Source organism: Anomalospiza imberbis, chromosome 18, assembly GCF_031753505.1.
Source record: "Anomalospiza imberbis isolate Cuckoo-Finch-1a 21T00152 chromosome 18, ASM3175350v1, whole genome shotgun sequence".
Classification (NCBI taxonomy): Eukaryota; Metazoa; Chordata; class Aves; order Passeriformes; family Viduidae; genus Anomalospiza; species Anomalospiza imberbis.
Window position 1 is genome coordinate 16,534 of NC_089698.1, and position 24,892 is coordinate 41,425.

At 45.7% G+C, this 24,892-nt stretch overlaps 1 protein-coding gene across 1 annotated transcript in view; it reads right to left on the reverse strand.

The window, feature by feature from the left end:
- The window catches only part of MMP17 (matrix metallopeptidase 17), a 51,130-nt gene that overhangs the window by 15,580 nt on the left and 10,658 nt on the right, over window positions 1–24,892 (reverse strand). Inside the window, exons 2-3 of the mRNA XM_068208317.1 lie at window positions 5,620–5,752; window positions 3,799–3,925 (exon numbers count right to left, since the gene is read on the reverse strand). Coding sequence (XP_068064418.1) covers window positions 3,799–3,925; window positions 5,620–5,752 — 260 coding nt within the window. The remainder of the gene's footprint in view (window positions 1–3,798; window positions 3,926–5,619; window positions 5,753–24,892) is intronic.

The following is a 24,892-nucleotide window of genomic DNA, read 5'->3' on the forward strand; positions in this document are numbered from 1 at the left end:
CACATCCCTCTGCAAATCACACTCCGAGACGTCCTGAGGAGTGTCCATCCCTGTGGCGGATGGGGCTGCAGGAGGGAGCATCAGCCACAACACTGGAACTGGCAGCTGCCGAGCAGGATGTGGTGTTGAGAGACACAACTGGATACCAAGGAGAAAATCCCCCCTCTGCGTTTAGTGCTCAGCCAGGCAGCAGCATTGCCACGCAGACAAATGAATGCTGACTCTCACACAGCGCTGCCAGTCCTTCATGTGTCCCCTGAGTCACCTCCTTTGACCCATCCCAAACAAACTTTGTATCTAGAATGGTTAATAAGAGAGGACTGATCTGCCTCTGTTTGCCATTGAGGGGCACCCACAGGTATTTTTATTTCTGGGTTCCTTATTGGTTTTTGTCCTCCAAAAGACAAAAGTGTGAGAGTATCAGTGATGGATGAGAAATCAATAGCTCGTTAATGAAAGCACTCTTTCACTTACCCAGCCCTGAAAACACAGACAAATAAAATAAATGCAGAGAACTACCAAACACGGCAAGCTAAGGAGTGCTTGATAAACCCACACTGATTTTTCTTGGAAGGGGAAGGAAGAGGGGATAGTTGAAAGGGTAGGTGCTTGCTGCCTTGGCAAAGGTGCTTTTCCAGCTGCCCAAAGCCATCTATGGCACAGCAGCCCTGATCCAGTGCTACCCTGGCAGTGCTGAAACACTGCCATTGTCTGCAGGAGGAAAGCAGCGGGGGTGTTGGAAGCCTCCATCATCCCTCTCCCAGCACTTAGACTATCAGCAAAAATGTTCAGTTTTTTTCTTCTCCTGCCCTTTATCACACACATAACACCAGTCACCCCCAAGCCATTGTGTCTCCACACACCTGCCTGCTCTCTGCCTCAGCTGCTCAGGAAATTTCCTATGGGGGGAGTCTCAGTTGCCTGTGACAGGGGCATTAAAATAACCTAAGGAAGCCTGACACTGACAGGTGCACCCCTTGGGCACCTGTCAGCCCCAGACATGGGGGACAAAGCAGTCTGGGCTTTGGATGGGAGGTCCCCATGGCAGGATGCCACTGATTAAAGGAGGAAAGCAGGAGGATCAGGACCATTGTGGGGATGGGAGCACAGAACTGGGGGTTGCAACGCCTTCCTCTTGACTGCCACCCCTCCACACCTGAGTAAATCCACATCTGGGCTCAGGCAGTGGTACCTCCCCTCGGGGGCTGTCTCAGGACACTCACAGCAATGATGGCACTGACTGACTGGTGTCACTGCTCCTCTGCCAGTGGGCTCTGCTCCTGATCCGGCAGCCCATGGCCTGACCATCAGTGTCAAAGACTGCAGCTCTGATGAGATGGCAGAAGGGAGTAGTCCTTAACTACAGACAGATGAAAGCCAGCTCAGTTCAGCACTGAAAGGAAAAAGCTGGTCAATTCTAAAAGCTGAGCTTCCGTGGCTCTCCCTTCCCCAGCGAGCTCGAAGTGTGCAGAGATGGGGCATGGCCCTGCTGCTGCACTTCCCAGGACTGCAGGGAAACAGCAAGCACTGGGAAGAAATGGAGATATGCCAGCTATGAACTCCCCTTCTGTGGGGCGCAACCAGAAGCAATAAAGCAAAATCAGCAAGTGAAAAACAAGGCTGCAAACATGAGGGGGAAGTGGCTGTGGGCAGCTCCGGCGCTGATGCCGGCAGAGAGCATCCACAGCACGCCACTCTCTCAGCAGCTGCCTTGGCACCTAGGGAGAGTGCAGGGAAAATAAAATAATAACAAAGACAATCCTGTGAAAAGAAAATTTATATGCTGTAATATCCTGGAAACTCTACATGGAGATGAGACACACAAAACCATCTATTTCTGATGCAGTAATGGGATGCTACAAGGTTGTACTGTGAGCTGTGCAGGATGCAGCCTGTATTGTTTTGCTCCTTGGGCCCTCTAGTCCCATGGGTTGGTTGTACTCAAAGGTAAAAGGAAGAAACCTGAATGACCTGTATACCTATAAAATTTTGTTTGCCCAAAACTGCCTTCTCAATCAGTGCATGTGCCTGTTTTAAGGCCCTCTTTTCCTACAGCTCTGCTTACCTGTTTATTTCTGCCTTTCAATTGTTCACGTTTTTCTTCAACTTTTAAATCCGTGTCAGAGTAGCATTTAGTTCTGTTTTCCCCTTTTAAAATCTTCAAACAATGTATAAAAGGTAAGCAAGTAAAACTTTTATGTCTCTATTGGCTGACTTTCAGGGCAGTATCCAAAAAAACCAGCTTAATCTCAAGTGCTGGATATAAATACTACATTGGAGTTTCTGTAATGCTATGGCGTTCTGCTAGCTACAACCTACCATTGTAAAATACATGCCTTTCTTGGACAAAAGACAAGATTTTTGAAAGGATCAAAGAATAAAAAGCAGAAATTACTTTGTCAGGAGATAGAATTTTTTTATGCCTTATAAATATAATATTGTCTAACATATAATATTGTCTCAGACCTAAACCCCTTTTTATGGCAATCCTTGCTGCAGCATCAGTTTCCAAGGGGGTGGGAGGCGGGGGTTATCCCAGGGCTGCATCCACCAGAATAGCCGGACCCCATTTCACCTCCACATTTCTCTCCAGCCTGGACTTGGGGATACTGTGTCAGCACAACCCAAATCCTGATGGCACCTGCAGTGCCAGCTTCCTGACCGTGCTGCCCAGCCATGGGATGTCATTCAGGTTTGTCAGGAGCTGCTGGGGTCAGGCTGTGCACAAGCTATGTCCCTGCACTGGCTCTGGCAGCTCCCAGAACACCAGAGCAGGTTTTCTTTGTACCCCCAAAGGTTTTTCTCCTTTCTGAAATGTGAAGTTCTTCCTCTTTCCCCATAAAGTCAGGGCTGGGCAACAGGGAGGTAGGCTGAGTTTTTATAACACAGGTCACTTCACGACATGAAGCCATCTATGAACCAAAGTTGTTTCTTACTGAAGCTGAATTATGTTTATCTTTTCTCAAAATAAAGTCTCAAAGGAGTCTGCTGGAACATAAGACCAAATCTCTGCTAAGTTTCAACATGTGTCGACAGCAACAGCCAAGCTGAGATTTGCTACTGCAGTGGGACGAGGACTCTCTCTAGGGGCTATGCCAGAATCAAAGAAAAAATATTATTATTCAGGAGAACTTTTCATAAGAGCCACATGTGTTTTCAGGACGGTACAAGCACCTCATGCTGCAAACTGTTCTTAAGAGGAAAAATCACTGCAGCACTCACTATTTGAGAGAGGAAAAATGAGTCCCAAAAAGCACAAATCTTGGGGGGACAGGGATCAGTTTCCTTGCCAACCCTGACCTGCAGCGTATTTCTGAAAGCTGGACCTGAACTTCTGTCACAGGTGCAGAGGGATCCTGACACTGAGGGATAAATACTCGCCTGTGGCAAGGATTAGGAGAAAAAAAAGTGACTTTATTACCCAGAAAATGCTCCTACCCTTGGACTCGGGTGGGGCATGAGAAGAAGCTCCAGGCTTGGCAGCTGCCTGAGAAAGCACAGAACTAATAAACTCAAGAAAAAAGATGCTCTAACAACCACTGCAACCCAGCAAAAAGCTCCCAGCTGAATCACCAGACAAATCTGCATCATTCTCAGGCGCTGCCAAGTGGGTCCAAGAAGTCACTGCTGAGACTGTCAGGAGAAGAGTTAAAATAAGTAGTCTATGAGGTCTTGAGAGGCCAGAGGGACATATTTTCACCATCACCCTAAAACTCATCTCAAAGCCATATTTAACAAAGGTGACTGTAGAATTGGTCTTTTGCTGCAAGATTTCAGCAGGGATAGATGAATTCCTACCTCCAGGACAAGTTCCTTTTGCTCCACTTGGTGACAGCCTGGGCAAATCGCTTCCTCCTGGTCTCTTCAATGGTGAGGTCGGGCAGAGAGCAGCGAGGAGTCTTCATCAGCTCCAGGGTGGCTTCATCTAGGGTTAGAGAAAAAACAAGAAATCATGGGAATAGTGGGTTAAGAAATCCCAGGGGGACAAAGAGATAGGAAATTAAGTGCTAAGAATGAACCAGAAGAGCAAAAGTGGATACTCAGAAGCCCACTGGAGCATGACACCAGCCTCAGCATGTCATAGTGACACCCACTGAGCCCCTTATGTTCCACTGCTGCTCCCACCACTGGACAGCAATTCCTGCTGGAAGCCCACCTGTGGCCAGCTTTGATTATGTTTTTAAATATATTTTTTCAAATATTCTGTTTTGTTCTCTCTTGATGAATTTCCAAGTATTCCTCTGTCAAGGAAAAACATTCACATATAAATAAACTCCATATGTGTTCAGCTAGGAGCTTATTTGAAGAATGTCCATATTCCTTCTTATTAGTTTTTTTAAATGAATGAAAGCTTGAAATGTCTATTCTCACCAGCTGAAATGCAGAAAAGTTGTTTCATTCACTCATTTTCCTGCTGACTTTACCTCTTAAACTCTGTTTTCATGAACAAACTCACAACTATGACCTGCCCTGGGCAGCCATCCCTCCCACCCCCAGACAGTTTCGAACACCCCTCTGAAAATGTAATTTGAATGGCCACTCCTGTTCCAGGATCTCCTGCAGCTTGTGATGAAGTGGAAGAGAAATTATTGCATGTGCTCAATTAAGACCAGAGAAAGGAAGTCCCCGTGTTGGGATGCAGCTGTGGCTTCAGGGGACCAGCAGAGGGATGCTGGGGTGTTGGGATGGATAGAGACCTGCCTGCTAATTAGCTGCTACTCCTTAATTGTGTCCCGAGCAGCAGAAGCATGCTGGCCCCATGGCAGGAGGGTTACAGAGGGGAGGAGAGCAGAGAGGCGTCCTTCTGCAGGCCAGGATAATGCTGGCTTTCTCCTTCCCTCAATGAAGGCTTTGAGAGGAATGACCCCAACCACGCTGGTGAACTTGTACTGCTTCAGCCTGCCCTTGGGCTGCATCCTCCCAGGCAAATGCGCCTGCCACACAGATGCCACTGCCTGCCTCTGCTGGCCAACAGAGCTGCTGGAGCAGGTGACGGGCTTCCAGCTGGCTGAGCATGAGTGGGGAGTACCTGGAGCAGCTGTGGCTCAGTGAGATCCCAGGAGAGCCCCAAAGAGCCTCCTGGCTCTATGCACTGTGGGCAGGAGGAAACAGGGTGATGCAACACCATCCTTCTCCCTTCCCTGCCTGCGCCCCAGCAGCAAGGAACCCAAAATATCTATGCATACAAATTGGGAGGCTTAATCAGGATTTTTGATCAATTCAATTTGATGCTGCAAGTAAAGCTTTGAACAGGACAACTTTCTCCCTTTTTTCCCCTTTTCCCCTTGTCTTTTTTAATTCTTTTTGTTGGTTTACTTTTTCTTTTTTTTTTTTTTAACACACCAAGAGCTATTTTAATCACACTGAGCACCCCAAGGGTCTGTGGGTCTGTTGAAATAATTGCTTGCCTCAGGTTCTTGAAAACACAAGGCAACAGAACACCTGAGCCATGTAATTACTCTTACAGCTGCAAACTGGGCCATATGCTCCACCCACGGTGGAGCTTTTCCTGCTCCTGCTGCAGAACACAACACCAAGTCCCTTTTCCCTCATGGACCTGCAAGAAACCATCCCTGCCTTGCTCTGCACCAAGGAGAGGAGGAGTCATGAGCCACTGACCTAGGACTCCTGTGGCCTCAAGCCCCCCGAACCTCTGCATGGCAGTGATGGCCTTGGTGAGCTCCTCCTGCGTCTGCAGCTGCCCCGTGACTGGGTCCGGAGGAGGCAGATACCCAAATTTTGTCAGCCAGTCCTGTGAAACAAGGCAAAGGGGAAATGAGAAAAGGAAAGGAAGGAAATATAGACACAGGGAATGACGCTCTGAAGGTCCTCTCCCTTCAATGCACCCTGATAGTTTGAGGGCATTAGCTTAATGGTTAGATTTGATGATCTCAAGGGTCTTTTCCAACTTAAATGATTCTGTGGAGGTGGCTCGTTTTACCTTGCTTGGCTCATCCCCCTGGGCAGAGCATCTCACAATGGGATGATGTAATTTTATCAGTCATACAACTGCTTTTTAAAGTGAATTGCCTTTCTAAATCCTTTCTTACCCTTCTTCTCTCTCCTTCCCTTCCCTTGGCAGAAGGATGAGCAAGGAATAGTAATACTGCACGCAGGGGATGCCATAAACACCTGCTCTCTATTTTCTTTATCTGTATCAAACATTGATCTATTGAACCTCTTGAAGACTGATATTGATCCACTGCAGCCAATACACCAAAAATTGATGGTAGCCAGATTAGTCCTAGAAGCCAGTAGGTATTTATCGCTACATTCTGAATGTCTCATAGTTTGATGTCACCTGCAGCTGCCACCCTGAACGTCACAGAACCCCCAGCCCCTCTCTGTTTAAAGTCCAGTTAAACAGATTCACACTTACAGAGCTTTATGACAGATCTCCCCAGGCTTGGTGTGACTCTCCACTGGGGAGCATGGACCGCTGTGCTGGGTTTCTCACTAGCATTTCACTTCTGTCCCAACCCTCCTTCACAGCTGCCTTATTTCAGTGGGATGGTGTGCTCAGGAAACAGCCTATCTGGCCATTTCCTGTTGATTAATGCAACTCCATTAGCCACCACCTTGCTGGGAATGTGTGAGCATCGTCACAGCCCTTCCCTGCCATCGGGCTGATGCCCCCTCTACTCCCCTGCTACTATTTGTCCCTTTGCATAGCCAAGCTATTTGTGACAGAAATTAGCGATACAATTAATCTTTGATTCTTTGTGAGTAATTGCCTGTGACATGGAGGTCGGCAGCTGGCCCATCAATTGCCGAGGATGGTGGAGTTTAATTTGGTTTCTTCCCAGGCCATGGAGACAGTGTCATTTATCCTCTAATGACAGTGGAGAAACTGCCACACCAGAGATAGGCACAACTCGGCTGTCCTTGGGGGCTCCTGGGGATGGAGGTGGAAAGGCTGGGGAAAGCAACAGAAGAGGGATATCCAACAAAACTTGTGCGGGTCTTCTTTCCTTCCTAACCCCAAAGGACAGAGAAAGCACAAACATGAAAGGACACCCCAAAGCAAATCACGGGCTCTCTACATAAAAGATGGAAAGAGTGGTCAGTGATCACTAATCCTTCACCTGATCTACCTTGCAAGCACCGATTTCCCTTCATGTGATTTTTCATCTAGACCATCAAGTTTATGCTACTTTACTCAGATCCTCCTTAGTTTTATAGACCTCTGTGGTCCTCTCATTCAGCTCTTCTGTGTAGGGGTTTTGACTGGTTTCCTCTCTCCTTGTAAGCAAAGCTGATTCATAACATTGAATTTTAACATTCCACATTTGCTGTGGCAGAAAATTTCATGAGGGAGACGGAAGTTGGCTTGGAGATGAGAAAGAACAGCAGAAATTGTCTGGCTAATTATCTGTGTGCCCCATGAACGCTTCTCAGATATTTTCTTGTCCTTAATAATGACAAAGGCTAAATTTACATACTTCCATAAATAAGCACATGAAAATATTTTCCACTGAGATAACTTCAACACATCCCCTTCTTATTTCCACCTTAATAAAAAAGAACTTTTTTGCCAACTCTCATTAACTTAAAATGTTTAAATGAAATTGTGATTTCAGCTGAAAGCTAAAATTCTATGAACATATTTCTTGCCTGAGCTGGCACTATAAAAACTTTTCCTTAAAAGTGTGCTGTGCTGAATGAATTGACCTACTCCCACGAGAAGATTCAGCTTCAACAACTATTTCAAAAGTAAAAAAATTGCTTCATCAAAAAAATCAGATTAACCCAATGTCTAACCATCTTCCAGCTCTGAGAGGAGCTGAGAACAAGTGAGGCTGCACTACATGACTCATGCTATGCTCCAGGGTAGGTACCTTTGTCTGAGGCTCACATGATCCCGGTTCAATTTTTGTGGGAATCACCACCAGCAAAGATGGGTCTGGGAGCCAAGTCCAGAATGAATCGTCTGATCCAGCTCCACCACTGAGCAATACAGAATGAAAGGCACCACAGTGGCTCAGATCCAGGAAAAAAAAAGAAAAGAAAAAAAAAAAAAAAAAAAAAAAAAGGCAGCACAAAGGAAGAACTGCATACCTGGCAGAAAGGTCCAAAACCACCCACCCATCTGCCCCTCCTCTCTGCCAGCTAAACACGGCTCTCAGCAAGAGCCCTGGTGCTGCTCAGCACAGAGCAGCAATAACACATTGCCTACAAACCACAGCTGGGATGTTTATGGACAAAACAATGTCCCTTCTGGGGGCTGGAGGGCCTCCTTGCCCCATTCCAGATCATGGGACTTGCACCATGTCCTCAGCAGTGGGAAAAAGCTGCTGCAACTGTCTCAGGACAGTGGTACTAGGAAAAGTGAAAAAAAAGATGAAAAAAAAATTTTTCCATTTCCCCTTGGTTTCATGGTTTCATTTTACCATCCTACCAAGGGTGATACGTAATGAAAGATTTACAAAATCTTAAACCAACTGCTCCAAACCAGAGTCTGCCTTTGCAAAGGGACCCTGTTAGCAATGCCACAGTGTCGTTCCTTCACGAAGCAGCTCCACATGTGTGTTTAGAGACAGATTACTCACTCAGCTGGCTAAAAATAAACTGTATTTTTTTTTCTCATCTGGGTTCTCATCTGTAATGGGGAAAAGCCTGCTTCTTGCCTTAAAAAATGTTTAACAGAATTCAAAACTACAGATATTTTTCACTTTTATTTTTCCCATTTGGAGAAGCACAAAGTTAAGAAACATGGTAATGCAGTCCTTCCCTCTGCAAACAAGCTCTGTTTCAATTTTGGACTTTTTTTTTTTGCTCCTAAAGCCACTAGAATGGAATACCAGGTAGCAGCCAGGGACTGGAGTTTTCCAGGGTCAAGTGATCACCCAGAGCAAAGTGTTGGTTCCCGCAGTAGTGAGGCCTCTGGTATTGCTTATGCAGAGACAATTTTCAGATTAAAATGACAATTTTATTTCTTTTATCTCTCCACTTCCTTTGTATCAATATCCTTTTGTTCTAGAACCTACTTACCAGCTCAATTTTAAAATAAATGTAGATATTGCCCTTCTTTTATGGAAGATTTATGAGCTCTGTAGGTCTGCTTTTACAAATATTAATATTATATAAGATGATGGGCTTATTTAACTGCCAGAGGCAAAGGAAAGACTCAGTCAGCAAGTTTTCTTCCTGATGATTTCTTTTTAAGGGTGGTAGGTTGGCATTTACAAGAAGACAAACCAGTTCAGGATAACAAGGAGAGGATAAACAGGATAAACAGCAAAACAGAAATCGGGATAAGGAAGAAAAATATACTGAAGCCGGCTCCACAATTCTGCCTGCTCTTGTAGTATTAAAATGACCATCTATCTAAAGCTTAGCCCCAAACAATCAGGATGTTTTTTTTCTCTTGGAGAAAAACAGCCTTAATCCTGCAGAGGTCATAACATTCCCTTTGCTCAGGGATGGAGATGGTTATCCTCAGTGTATCCAGCCTGTTACCAAGCCGAGAGAAGAGCAGAACTTTGCCACAGTCCCTTGCTCCTTGGCAGATTCGTGAACTGGACACTGAGCTTTGCACCACTATCCCACACTGTCTCCATACCCATACCATCAAAGCTGAACAAAGAAACTGGGGTAACTAGGGTTAAATTGAGGACACTGCTGGCAGGGGTACAAGCAGTGCACTCAGTGCTCTTTCCATGTCATGGCCACCAACATTTCTCCAGGCATCTCTTTGCAGCCAGTTACTAACACACCTCCAGAGACAATCTGGATGTGCAACATGCACTGAGAAGATCCTAGTACGTCACAATTTCCAAATCTTTGGGGCAGTCCAAGGCTTGAGCAGAAGCAAATTGTTTTCAATTGAAAAGATCCCTTTTATTAATAAGTCTTTGAAAAGCTTTACCAAACTGCACCTTTTCTCAACAATCAAGTGACAAGTTGGGTTTATTCATTTAAAAAAGGGTGTTGTTATGGCTGGGAGGTTAAACCCTTACCCTTGACCTGAATATGGCCCTTGGCTTTCTGGCAGGGGCACCCCGCTCCCTACCCACCGTGACCCATGCCCCAGGCTGCAGCAGGAGCACAAACCGCCCCACCACTCTTCTTCGCAGCTCATCTCCTGCCTTCCATGCTGGATAACCACAGAGAAACAGACTTTGTTTCAGTGGAGTCGCCCAGGGGCGAGAGGATATTGAAAGTTCCCTTTCCTGACGGAAGCCCTGCAACCACACACGCAAGGGAAGAAAATCCATACATAGTATTCAACAAAATTAATGACCCAGATTAGTAAAATAAAGCTACAACTCAAACATCTGGAACTAATTTCCAAATTACACTTTGCTTTATCTCTGCAGCTACCATTAAATAGGGTGGAAGCTTTTAAAATAATAATAATAATTTAAAAAAATATCCCCAACACCACAAGCTAGATTAAAGGAAATTGCTTTGAGCTGTTTGAGGTTTTATTCCAAGTTATCGAAGGTTTACAGTATTACAATTTTTACAGTCATTTTCCTGTGATCAAAAGACCCCAGGAACAACACCCGTTAATTAGAGCAACACATATGGTGCTGCAATACTCAGAGGACCACGTTCCTGCAATGCAATGGCCTCCGGGCCCCACAGAGCCAGCACTTCCCTTCCAAAGGTTGCCACACACCTCTCTAATGAGCTATCGCACGCACGCAATCAGCTGATTAATTCATTAGGGGAAAAAACCTGCAGTTTGGATTACAACCAGGATTTTGGCTGATGCCACTGCTGAACTGCAGGACCAGTTTCATTAGCTGCCATCAGAGGAGTTGCTTGAATCCAAACAGCTCTCTTTAATTTGAGCAACCGTTGTGCACGGAATCCAGGGTGGAAGTTAATGCAGCTGCTAATGACTTCCTCTCCCTAACCCTTGCTTTAAATGTTCCATTAGTGGAACAGCCAGCAACTGGACGCTAACGCGGCTGCCTGTGGGTACTGTCAGACGTGGTCAGGTCTAGAATGTAACTTAATGCTCATTAGAACAGCTCTGTTCATGTAACCATTCTCCTGGGTGTTGGGGGGAGCATGTCCTTCACCTGGCAAGGTGGGCACAGAAGAGGGCTGTGGTGACTTGGAGACAAGCTTCATCCACCATGCAAGAAGCATCTCTTTGGTTGGATGGATACCCAGAGCCTTCCCAGAAACACAGACCTAATCAGAAGACATTGCAGAAGTAAAAGGAAATTCTCTGCAGACCACAGAAACAGCCTTACCAACCCCTTTGAACTGAAGATCAAAGAACCAATTCCCACCCATAGAACGGGGGCAGAGCAGTGCAGCACAACACAGTATTTACTACAGATGGCTTAGATTTCTTTTCAGAGTACCAAAGAGTGACAAAATATATAAACAAGATACAGTTTATTCTGCATTTTCAACCTAAATGTGTATTTTTCTTGGTGGAGATTTAACACACCAGGGTTTTACTGAGTCCTTCAATCACTGGATGTTTTCCACTACATCCTAAAAATTTCCACTTGAAGTCAATGAACAATGCAAAAAAAAAAAAAAAAAAAAAAAAAAAAAACCAAAAAAAAAAAAAACCACCACAACCATGTGTAACTGAAATCCCACATGAACATCAAAAAGCGGTTTCAACAGTAATAGTTTTCTGTTTCTACATCAATCCTATTTTTGCACTATGCTGCCTGTTGTGGTCAACATGTCAACACTGAGTTATCTAGGAAGGAAAAGAAGAAATGCTTGGTGTATAATGGTCTCTTGAACTGTGATGAGAAGTTAGGTAAGTGACTGAATTAGCATCCTTTATCTTGCTACAGAAATAGCTCTAAACCACATAACTAATGGCTGGATTTATGAAAATAGCCCTGCTACACTGAGCAGGTGCAGTTGGAGGCTGCCTGAGGCAGGCACAGGAGGCTCTCACCTGGCAGCACCATGTCTCGGTGACAGATGCCTATGGTCAGATCCTGTGCTGAACAGCAACCTTGGGACCTTGGCTCTCCCCAAGTACCCTCAGCACTACTCACTACAAAGGAAAATGCCAGAACTTGCATGGAAAATAAAACCACAATGAGTTCTAGTCCCCTGGTGGGCACAGAGGCCATGTGCCCACATCTGGGAAATCCTTTTCCCTGGCATCCCCCCTTCTCTACCAGCATCACCCACTGTTTTGCTCTGAGCAGGTATGACAGGATCGAATCTAACCTCAGATCTGCTGTGACAGGGCTATATTAAATGCTACCAGCTTCAGTTCTGACAGCATTTTGTAAGCCCAGAATTCCTCTCTGCACATGCCCAGCTGCAATCCACATGCAGCCAGGGAAGAGGTTTCCCTGCCTGACACGGCACAATAAATCACAGTGAGTGATTGCCTCGTCCATCGTGATTGCCACATCCTCTCTGTATGACAAAAATGAAAGCCAAGGCTTTGCAAATTTGGGATTTTCTGGGTACAGGACAGGAGTACTCGTGGTTTCCTTGAGAATTTTGTGCAAGGGTCATCAGAGTCCAAAGCTGCCTGGGGACTGCTGCGAGCAGAGCCAGCTGGACAGTGCTCCTCAGGACACATATGCTGAAGATGGACTGAGGGAAAAGAACGTGCCTTGACCTTTCTCTCCCCGTGCTCCTCCACCCTGTTCCATCCATACAGCAGGGAGGGCAGCTGCCGTGGCTCACGTCCAAGGGAATTCCAGTATCAGGAGGCTCCTTGAACCCTCTCAATCAGTGGAGTGAGGACACCTGCCCTGCACACAGTGGGGAGGTTCTGTCAGCACACAGATGTTTGGACTTAAAATCTCCAAGCCTCCCAAGTATCTGACATAGGGCTATTGACATCACCCAAAAAGACTGTGCAGAAAACTTCCGAACACTCCTATCTTCCTGCTGGATTGAGACCAAGAGAATGATGCATTCTTTTAAAAGAAGTACAAATTGCACTTTACCAAAATGAGACTACACATGAAGGCTCTCTTAAGGGGTGACACGAAAGGTCCTTGTTTTGCTTAATAAGTTTAATGAGCCTGGCCATCTCACCAGACCTTAACAGCACATGGCTCATGGTACGTAGGGAAAATCAATGTCACACAGAGAGCACAATGCAGTTAATCTATACTCTCTCCCCGTCTCACAGACATGAGCTCCTACTCCTTTGGTTTCAGTCACTAAACAAAGCATATCTGGTAGCAAACAAAACAGACTGCTATACATCAAAACAAATCCTTGCTAACTCTATTTACCAGATATTTTGTTAAGACAGTGTCTTCTCCAGGAGAGTCTCCAGACCCGTCTCCCTGCAGAATGACCAGGAACACCAGAGTTTGTCTTGGCCTGTTCATGTCCTTGTTCAGAGCCCTCAGTCTCCATCCCAGCCTTTAGAGTTGCACCTCCAGCATGGCTTAGCTTATTCTCCATTTACAGCAGCCAACAACATTTTACCTCAATGAATCAGCTCAGCCGCACATTTTTCTTCCTCTCATTAGTTCGCATATCAGTGCCTTCCTGCCTTCCTTTCTTGCCCTCATAGCATCACACTTCTCTTCAGCCAGATAAGCTTGGTAGCCTAGCCCAAGATAACGTCAGGACACAGGCTGCCTGTTCAATTTTGCCTGCAGCATGGCTCAATATCCCTATCAAGACCTTGTAGAAATTCTCCAGTCCTCTGCAAACTAGGAATTCAAATGCTGTTATCACCACACTTGGTGCTAGGACTGGTCACAGCAGGTACTGTCCCTGTATTTACATCAGGCTTTTAGATCAGGACTTTGATGTGTCTTCTCATTTAGTTTTTAGCAATGAAAATATTGTGATGTTAAGAAATCCATAAATCAGAAGCTGTGCTGGGGTGTGAAATAGAACACCCATTTGGTAGTGAATTAAGCTCTACTTATGTCTCCTGTCCCCAGATCTACAGGAACAACACAATTACTTTCTGGTCGGCTTTGTTGCTTTCCCCAGTCTCTTTAAAGCATTAAACCTTGTTCAGTAGTGGTATTACAATGAGCTTTTCTTGTTGACAGGTTCTTTCTATTAGCTGTACAAGTATCTCAAACAATTATTGACGCTGTGGGCAACTGGTGAACAGAACAAAAAGGGATCCTTCTGGCTTCACAAGCAAGGCTATTAAACCTTAAAGAGGAATCGATAATATCACAGTTCTCAGGTGAACCATCCTCAGGTGAAAGTACCAAGAACTCTGCAAAAGTACTTCAGGAGCACCCCACAGGCTGCATGAGCTGGAAGAAATTACCCACAGATAGAAAAAAGAGCCCTGCATCACCACAATGTGTTGGGACAATTTTCAAAATGTGACAAAAAAAAAAAAAAATCTTTAATTATTAAAACAAACTAACTGTAATTAATAATTTAACCCGTTATGACCTGTCCAGAGCATTTTCCTGTGGCTACCAGATGATTGTGCTTTCAGTGAGAACTGGTGTTGATGATAACCCAGGACCAAACTCAGGTTGTTTGTAGAAAACAACCAGAACAGAGCAGAGACAAAGCAAATCTTCAGATTACACTTCTCCCCAGAAGGATTCAAATTATACAGTGCCTGACTTTGGCATATGAGCTGAAACATTCAATACAGAACTTGCTTTTACTGGCACTTCCCTCGCCCCAAATGCTAATTTAAGGAATAATAAATTTGCCCATCTGTAAGCAGTGTTATTTCATCAGGTATTAAAAGTCATGCTGAACTATGCAGCACCAGTCATGTATGTACCAGACCACCACAGCTCGGCAAACAGCAACAGCCACTCCCACAAGAGAGTTAGAGCCAAGGACATGGGTCCCAGCCCCTCTCCTCATCAAGGACCTGGGAATCCCTCCAGTCGTGTAAGTCTCTGTTTTGGAAGCCAGGTAAAAGGATCCCATCTGACTGCCCCGGCACTGCTAGTCTCCCAAACCCTTCCCTGGCTTGGTTTGACTTTTGCATCATAACCCCTATAACATAAACAGTAAAGGAAGATGAATGTTTTTATCTTGCTGAATCCTTGCTAAAAGTACATTTCCCCCTCTGTATGGGCTGTATGTGTTGGTAGTGATGGCAGGATGAGGCAGATAGCTATAGTTATGGGCAGCCACTACTCTGTGCTTGGAAGATTTATGCAAAAATTCAACTTCTGGTCCCTTCTGAAGATCCATTCCAGCAAGAACCCTTCTAGACTATCTTTTGATACCAATCAAACTCATTAAATGGAGAGAACTCACATTCCTACATAAGCAGAATATGAAATGCTGAGAAACTCCTGGAAGAGAGCATCCTGAACGGCAGAGCAGAAATCCATCTGGTAAATTGGATACACTTAATCACGTCAGGTTTGTTTTGCCCTTTTTCTTTTTTTTTTTTTTTAAGGACCATATATTTTTACTTCTACAGCTTCATGACACAAGGTCTGTCAACACATTTGATTGAAAATGTCAAAGTGGCCATCTGTATCACGTCACAAGCAGACTCCTTCTCCTTGCGACACCAGGACAGCTCTTCATCAGGAGCAGAGACATGCCCTGGCATGTTGAGTGGGCCACTGCTCTCTTTGGCTATATCTATCAAGTACCATTTATTAACTATATGGGAGACCACTGCCCAGATCTGTTGTCTACTTCCCTAAATACCACAAGAACAATCTCATCCCCTACTAAAACTTGTTCAGAAATGCAATCAGCATCACCCTGCCACTGCAGAGTCTATAGGTACTTCCAGTTGGACTACACAAACTGCCCACAATTTGCTGACATACCTATTTTGAAAGCTGGGAAAGACACAGGGGTGAGGACCTAAGTGTGGCCATGGCTGCTGTACCCTGGGGCTCAAGGACTTGGAATGGTGATACTACAACAGAAAGACCAGCAAAATATGCCAGAAAGGTTGAGGATAACAGAATGTGCATGTCCTTGGAGGCACCAAAGCAAAGCACGGGTTCTGCTGACTGCATGGCATAGGGTTTTGCCTTGACCACCAATGACCTTATTTAGAAACACAGGTAATTAGTTTTTTTCCTCCTAAAGAGCAGGGTGAATCCTGTCCTTCTTCCTGCTTTGCTTGCCAAAGGAAGGATGCTGCTGTGCTCACATGGCAGTTGGCACAGGAGAGCCATAAAAATATCAGTACATGCTACTCCCCTCTTTACCACAGGAATGAGACAATTTGGTATTTCCACCTGCTGCTTTCTATAGCTCCAGCCCTGCCTTTCAGAAGATGTTTTGGGGTACATCCATCAAGGGTACCACAGAGAGCTTTCAAACAGCATTAAGCAGGTTAGATAATGAGACCTGTCTAGCTGTGATAATCAATTAGCTTTGTTTTGTTCAGTGTTTGTTATTTTGGGTTTTTTTTTTTCTTATATGCCACAGCCACTGGTGCAGACCTTATCCTTTATTTTCTTCCATAGCAAGGGCACAGGCATCTTGGTATGAGCAGATCTCCTGATGCTGTGGTGCAATTAACCCACTTTGGCAGACAGCTATCCCCAAGCAGGGCCACAACAGCAGCCATCAAGGTAGGACGTGACCCCTTCCTCAAAGGGATGCAACTTTCAAAGCTTAATTAGGACAAGTTGAGTGATCAAGCCATTAAACCAAGTTAGCCTTGTTCTTGGTAAAGTAACCAATAAAATCAAAACATATGCCCCAAAGTTAATGCAAATTTAGGCTTTCACATTGATTGCCCATCACATATTTGTCATTGCTAATCTAGCAGCATGAAAATGAACATTTTTCTAGCAACAGGATAAATAATATGCCTCAATGAGCAATAGTATCACTGGCTCTGAGACTGCTGTCCCACAGGGTACACAGATCTTGTCCTTCCTCCAGCGAGATCTTACCATGTCAGGTACAGAAAAATGCTAGAAGATTGTATTTTTCTCTTGATCCCATCATTTCTCCCATCCCATCTTTCTCTGGCAGGCCAGCACTGAACACAATCCAGCACTTCCACTGCCACAACCTTGACTTCAGGGGCTGGGAGGTTTAGGGAGAAACAGAGCAGGCAAAGAAAGGGTGAAATCTCAGTTCCTCTGAGACCAGTGCAAAACTCCCACAGTTCAAAAACAGTCAGGATTTCTCCCCCACATGTGACCACCCAGGTCTGAGGAGTTACTTTCCTTCTCCATTATCCCAGTCACACCAAACTTCAACCATGGTCACAGCTCGCACCATGTGCGAGTACAAACACGTCTGCAAAAGGCATCCTTTAATGGATGGCTGGACGAAAATGGAGGAACAGAAGAAAATCTATTCAGCTTGCTCTGACACAATTTAATCTGACTAAAAGCTACAACCACAAAGGCAGCAGCAGGCAGATGCCCATAGTAACCCTGGCAGGGCCCGCTATATTGGACTTTTTGTTTGCTATAAGTGAGCACATTGTATGCCATCATCTTGTACTAGAAGAAGCATTAAAGCAGCTTCCCAGCTCCCAGGGCATGAACAACACATATGAAAGCTTGGGGGGCCATGCAGTGGGATGCTGAGGTGGGCAGGCACCACCAGGTCACCCCCAAAGCCTGGCATGTGGAAAGGCAGCCTGTAAGGTGGGTTAGGAAGTACAAGGAGAAGGCAGGAAGAAAGCATGGCTCACCCTCATAAAGACATCACAGACTACTTGGTAAGAGAAGGCAAGTGTCAGCCAAAAACAAAGAGACCCCAGTGCAGATCTGGCTGAACACAAAACTGCAGCAGTCACCTGCATTCCAGGGATTACTAAACCCAAGACAGGTCCAAGAAGGAACTCTTGCTGAGATAAGCCTCATTCCCATGGATGCTACCAAGGATGTGTAAGCCCACCACCTCCTGATGTCTTCCAACAACCCAGGCCTTCAGCAGGCAGGGGCAGGCCCATTGCAAGAGCCTGGGATCTTCCCATGGTGTGCTGTGCCATCCAGGATCATCACTGGTGCAGTTATTCCCCCACCAGCAATAGCCCATATGCAGCATTCGCATCCCACTTGGCTAGCCAAGCGCTCCAGGGCAACGCTGCCCACAAAGCCACAACGATTCCCCCTGAAGATCAGATACTGTCACATAGGCATGTGGCTCCTTGCTCCCTTGCCTTTGCATCCATCACACCCATCCTCTCGCCTGTGCCCAGAAGACTACAGATGATCCCTGCCAACTTGAGCATCCTGAGCAAAGCATTTTCCAACAATAAATCCTCCACTATAGCAAACTGAAACTATTAGGGGAAAGCAAGCAAAGTCTTTGGACAAGAAAAGTTCAAACAACTTTAGGCAGAGTAAATTCAAGATGTATTTCATCCGAACAGCAAGAAAAATAATTTAAGTGTGTAGCTTCAGCCTCCTTTTGCTGCTGGAGCCTCCACTCACTCCCCTCACACAGCCCCACCAAACAGGACTGAGCACCCTCCTGGCCAATGCAGGCAGGATCTGGGCACACATCAGCCATCACAACACCAGGGACCTGAGGACAGCAGAGGTAAAACCAAAATTCCTTACTACTTGGGCAGGTGAAGCTGCAGGGAATGAGGCAGTGGGTAAATGAGGAGCATCCAGGGACAGGAGCCCTCCTGAGAACCCCAATAAGTAAGTGCATTTTAATGCACTTAAAATGCACCCAATAAGTAAGTTACACAGGGGTGAACTTTACAGCAAGACTCCCTCAGACACACATCTTGTAAGGGAAGGTTAAAGCTTAAATTATTCTCTGTGAATGCAAAGGTTCACAAGTCTTTTATGTATCTTGACATACTGGAAGCCGGACGTGCAGCCCTTCATGGGGTCTGGCACTGGCAGGACTTTGGGCTTCAAGGGAAAATAGAAAGTCTGCAGGAAATTATATTTCTTTGTATTTGCACACTTACCACAGTGCTGGCTCCAGCTGGGACCAACTAGAGATGTGGTGAAACCATATTTTTTAAATTAAAGAGCTAGCTGACTATGCTGTTATTCAAGTTAATTTTGTGGCTTTTCTGCCCATGAGTCTCCAAGGCACCCCAGAGCAAATCAAAGCAGCATTCTCAGGCACTGCCCTTCCCTGTCCCCTTGGTTTGTTAGGAGTGACCGAGCAGGTCCAGTGTGGCCAGTCGCTCCCCAGGGCTCTGTACCCAAAAAGGCACCTGTGGGGCCATGATCCCTCCCTCACCACTCACAGAAAACCTGCCCCACAAGAGCAGGACATTGCATTTTCCATTACAGGTACAGGATGCTCCAGAGTAGTGTTTAAGGAGGTTTTTGGTCCAGCTTCTTCCAACAGCCACTGTCTGCACATCAACTACATGCCTGCAGGGAGAGCTCCCTATCCTAAGAAAATTACTCCCAGTCTAGCCTCCTGCAGTTCAGTGTCTGAGCTCTACATTATGCCAAGAAATAGACAAGGAGAAAAGATTTACTGCTTCTCATAAGGGGATGTCTGAACTGCTTAGTGCACCCTCAGAAGGCTCTGAGCATCTTGACACCTGAAACAGAAACACACTACTGAAGTGATATGATAAAAACAGCTTACTGAGCAAATTGAAGACTCTTTCTGCCTTGTCATATGATGTCCCACTCTCCAAGCCCAGAAACTGGGGAAAAGGGGGAAGACGGGACCACTGTCCCCAAGGGACCAGCCAGGGCCCTAGCCAGGGCAGCTCTGCAGCATCCTTAGCAACAGCAGGAGCCAAACTCAGGCAGGGGGAAGATTAGGGGGTTCATTACTCAGCCTAACAAGTTAGTTGAAATGCTGAAGCAACTGCATAAAGAAGACAGAGTTATGTATCATTTTAATTATGCATATAATGGCTTTATCCTTTTGTTACCTTATTTCATTATTGAAAACCTTTTCTCACATATACATTTTTATTCTCGAATCCAGTCACCAACAGAAAAAATTATAAATAATTTAATGCACAACAAGGCACCAATTCTTCTAAAAGCAGCAGTCCTGGAATGAGGCCACTGAAAACTCTCAGCATCTGATTATTTTAATGTCATACCACCAGTATTGCACCCAGAGGGTAGCAATATACAGGTCCTCCACGCTATACAAGCTCATTTAGAAGCTGCAGCTGAGGAGCTTGTGCAAGAAAAACATCTCTTGGTGATCATCAAAATAAAAGAGAAGTCTTTGGCATGCACCAAGGCAAGGAGAGCCTGCCACTGAGTTTGTAACACCAGCTTGTGAGCCGCACAGAGAGAAGGGAAAGAAACCTCCAGCTGCAGAGTCCTCTCTGCCCTGGAGACCCATAATCAGCTACAAAGATTGGGCTGGGCAGGAACATTCCCCTGTTAAAGCCCTTTGGCACCACAACACCGTATTTAGGATGGAGAAGTTGTTACAGTACATCAAACAACACCAACCAAAGTAGTTCTCGAGTACTGAGAGCAGCTGCTTAGTACCGGGATCCCTGCAAAATAAACTCAGGAGAGCTGAAACTCAGGAGCTGTTATTGGAGGAAACACTGCTAGTCATCCTCACCCACAATCAGTGTTTGCTTAACAGACAAATTTTTCTAATTATGTTTGTCAGCTTTGCTAATTACACAAGATATGAAGCACAACACCTTAATTTTTCATGTATCTGCCTCCTTGTTTTTCCTTTCAATAGAATGAAATTAAAACAAAATTCATCCATATAGCTTCTACCCCAGTGGAAGTCAGACTTTCACCACAGGTATCCACACAGCTAGGCTTTTATGTTTTACTTTTTCATTGCATTTATTCCTCCCCGTGCAGCTGTATTAAAAATGTATCAGTTAAAGCAATGCATACATGGAGCTGGAAGTCTGTGCTGTGTTTTCTTGGGTTATTTTCCTCTCTCTTGGTCCTTCTACAGTGAACATTTGTGTCTAAAGCCCAGTGAGGTCAATGGGAATGAGCAAGTCCTTAAGTTTTATGCATGTGACTAAATTAGAGCTGTTACCAAAGAAAGTGCATATTTTACTGATTGCTGAATCAAGCTACCAAATTGAATCAGCCCAATTGCCATCACAAAGAACCTTTTTGCTTCTCCATCACTGAAGCAAGACCTCCTTAAACGGATAATTTTTGCATTGCTCAGTGGAAAGAGAGAGATGTGGAGAGCTTCCCTGAGCCCCTGCTTCCACCAACCCTTCCCCTAGACCCTAGTGCTGTCTTGGGCTCAGGTAAGGAGCAAATGTAAGAGGAGCTGCTGAGACAGCTCTGTAATGGGAAGTAAGTTCATCCATCTGCTGTGGGGTCACTCTGGATTTGCTGCTTTTCCATGTGTGCGGTGCAAGGAGCATGGGCAAGCCTTCTGCTCTACAGTAAGATGAGAAATTAGGACATATTCCAAAATACCATTGGGTTTTGCCAGTGATGCTAATGAAACCACTGTTGGCATTAATCAGAGTGTGGAAAACAGTCTAAACTGGTACTGCAACATGGTGACAAAACATTTGCAGCTAGTGGTGTCAAATGAGCTGCAAGCAAAACTTCATCTGAATGACCACCTGGATGATGAAGTTCCTCCAAATCCCTCCCACAGACAAACCCAGAGCATTTGCTAATGTCGGTAAGGGGGAATGCTCTGTATCACCCTGGCACTGCCGGTGCCAGCCTGCTCCATGATGACTCCATTCTACATCCTGCAGGCAGGATCCTGCTCTAGGTGCTCTGGGCAGGCTCCGCCCTTACCTGCTGAAAACTTCTCGGCCCCAAAAAACAAAGGGCTTGTTGGTTTTGCCAAGGATATCCCAAATTACAGCCCCCATCTTTCCAGCCCCATTTATACACAACTAAGAGGTGTTGCTGCAGGGTCAACTCCTGGTTTTGGAATCCTCAGGACTTTCAGGCAAAGGTCCCATGGCTGTGGCAGGCATTGCTCTCTGCTCCTCCCCCTGCTTTTATCTAGTGTGGCAGCAAACAGGAGCAAACAGCCTCTGCAAAGGGACTTTATCTTTGCTGGCAGGAAACTGTGAAGGTTAGAAGGCAGCAAGGGAAATTTGTGCTGTCAAAATCAAAGCCGCGGTAATTAAACAGGCATTTCTTCTGTCCCGGGGAGGTGGTTGGCAGAGCTGTAGTTGTGAGCAGGGACACTAGGGACTGCATACGTACATACAACAGGAAATCTCAACCCGCTCCACAGCACACTGTCCCAGCCTCAGGGCTGTGGCTGGTGCCAGGAGCAGGGTCACCAGGCTGCTGAGCCCTGTCCCACTCCTATGTACCAGTGCAGTCTGAGGACCCTCATCCTGCTGTTCAAAGTTCATCTTCACCCTGCAAATCAAAACTCACACTTTCTTTCTTCAAACCTTAGAAAATCTCCCAGAAAGAAGAAATGGGGGAAGAAAAGGAGCAGCTTGTAGAGCACTTCTCAGTCTGATGTGCAAAAGCCAATTACCCAAAACAGAGGCGAATCAGTGGAAAAGGCCTTTGGGTGTGGAGGAAGGCAGCAGCTGGCCTTTCCCACAGCCTGGATCGATGCTGCTCTGCACTAGCATCTGCTCATCAGATTTCCATTTGTTCCAATGATGGGTTGCCAAGGTGTTAAAGTCAAATCATTCAAATTGCTCACAGAGTGAAAGATACTCAAGAATAAAAGTTACACCTAGACCCAGTTGGGTCATTTTGCAGCAATTATCACCAATTTCTGTGGTGGAAGATTGTCAGAGTTCAGAGGAGGAGAATAAGTCTCGTCCTTTCTTCACCTTGCATACAAATGAAAAAAGTGAGCTTCTTGCTCTTGACATAAGCATGCTTTAAAAAGCTTCACAAACATCCATTTCCTCATTTGAGCTCACACAGAAGACATATTATCTCTTTTAAATATGACTTCTCCTTGGCAGTCTGCAGCCTATTCTCTATCTGTAACACTTTAAGAAGCCAACAAGTGGTTATTTGCAAAACTGATGGTAGGAGATGGATATAATGTATTATAAACCTCAGCAAAATTGACCAGTTTCATGAGGTTTGAACATACGGCCAAATTAATCAAGTCACACAGATTATGAAATGTCCTCCGGTCTGCTCAGAGCTGTCCCTGCAGACAAGGACGGTGGCAGATAAGCCCTGCGAGTGCTGGACACCCTCCTTCCTCCTCTCCTTCCCCCACCCCAGTGCAGGGCTGGCATACTACCAGGGAAATTACGCAGGTGATTTCTAAAGCTGAGAGAAAAGCATCCACCTGGGCCCTAGCAGCCAGGTCACTTAATGACCAAAAGGAATCTTCTAGAGAAGCCAGAAAAATGCAACAGTGAATAAAAGAAACACTAACTGCTCTGATGCATTCAGAGACTACCGTAGGAGAGAAGCTTTCAGGGAGCTCTGAATACTGGGTAATGCCCAGTCCTGGCTAATTGAAAGATGAAGCAGGAGATAGCTGGAGTAGTGGGAAGCAGGAAAGAGCAGGGTGGGCTGGGGCTGAAGTTCAAGGTTTTCTGTGCCACAAAGAGCCAGGACAGCTGCCCATGAATGGCAGGAGCAGCCCCCCTGCAGCCCCTCTGCCCACGCACCTACTGCTGCTGTACGGGGATGGCATTTACATCACCAAGTCTCCCAGGAGACTTTATATCTTAATTCATGGCATATTCCCCTACACAAAACAATCAATGCTCATATGACAAAGTAAAAGCACAGGTGACTTCCCCAAGTCACAGCTCCAAAGTTCAGGATGCAAACCTGGCACCCTTGCCCTCACCCTTTCACATCCACCATCAGCAACACACACCACCTCTCCTTTCTGCTCTTTCTCACAAGAAAACCATCATCACTCATAATTCAGTTTGTAAGTATGGCTTCATACACTACCACATGTCCTAACCTCCTTTGCATGCTTGCAGGCAGCACTCCCCCTTCTCCCGGGGCTGGTGAGCTGGTTTCTCCTGAAGCTCTTCCAGGTTACTGAACTACTTTGTTAATGCATCTTGTTTCCCATCAGTTGAGGGCAGAGTGCCGGGGACATAATTTATTTTCCATGCTTATTTATGTCAGGAGAGTGCTTAAAGGATTTGTTCGCTGTTGCCTCAGTTGCTGCTCGTGCTGAGGTTACTGTCTGCCCTGCTGCATTACCAGCAAGTCAGGCTTGGGGAGACTGGAGTCCACCAGCTTCCCTCTGCTGTTTTGACATTATGGAAACAACTAATTTCCCTTATGCTTCTTAATTAGGAGCAGAATCACCTTTTTCTCTGGCCAATAGGCCCTTATGCCCTAGGAAAATAAGGTAAGCTGAGAACCAGCAGTAGTTCCTCAGCTGAGCAGCTCTGTTTCTGCACAGTCGCCAAAGATAGGCCAGTTCTGGTCACCTCCTTTTAGGATGGCTTGAGCATGTCCTGTCTGGATTATGATAATACAATGACAGCAGAAAGTGCTGTTGCTCCCACAGTGGAGTGCCCCAAGAATGAGTTCCTTCTCCAGAACAATGTGGATGGAGACCTGAAGCCCTTGGAAAAATGGAGGTATTGGGATTTTCTCAACAGATCAATTCTCCCTGCCCTCATCCTCATAGGGGATACCAGTTGGGTCATATTTTACTCCAGCTGCCACTGCCTTTATTACTACCATTTCTCCAGGCTCAGTCATGGCTGCAGCAGTCATTTTTTTTTTTTTTTTGCTATAAAAAAAACTATGGCCAGTTTGCAAACTGAGATGTCCTCCTCTGCACCAGCCCATACTCGGGGCTCCCCACCAGCCTAGCTTCATCACCCACAGATGGCAGCGAGACCCTGCACCCTTCTCCAGTTTGTCCAAGCCAACACGTCACCCCACTCCCCACTGCTATCCAGCAACTCCCAGTTCTTTGGAGCATCCCAAGGTGACGTGCTGGGCACCTGGATGCCAATTAGTTTGCTCTTTAGGGTTCAAGGCTACCCTGGGGAAGGGGAGCATGCCATATTGATTTTCTCTGTTTGCTGTTCTTGCAACCATCCAGGTAAAGAAACATTTGCTATTCTGTAACAGATCCCTGTGGAGGCCAAGCATCCTACCTGCTGCACAGCACAGCTAGCAATTTTGCCAGAAACTATTTTTGAAGGGGT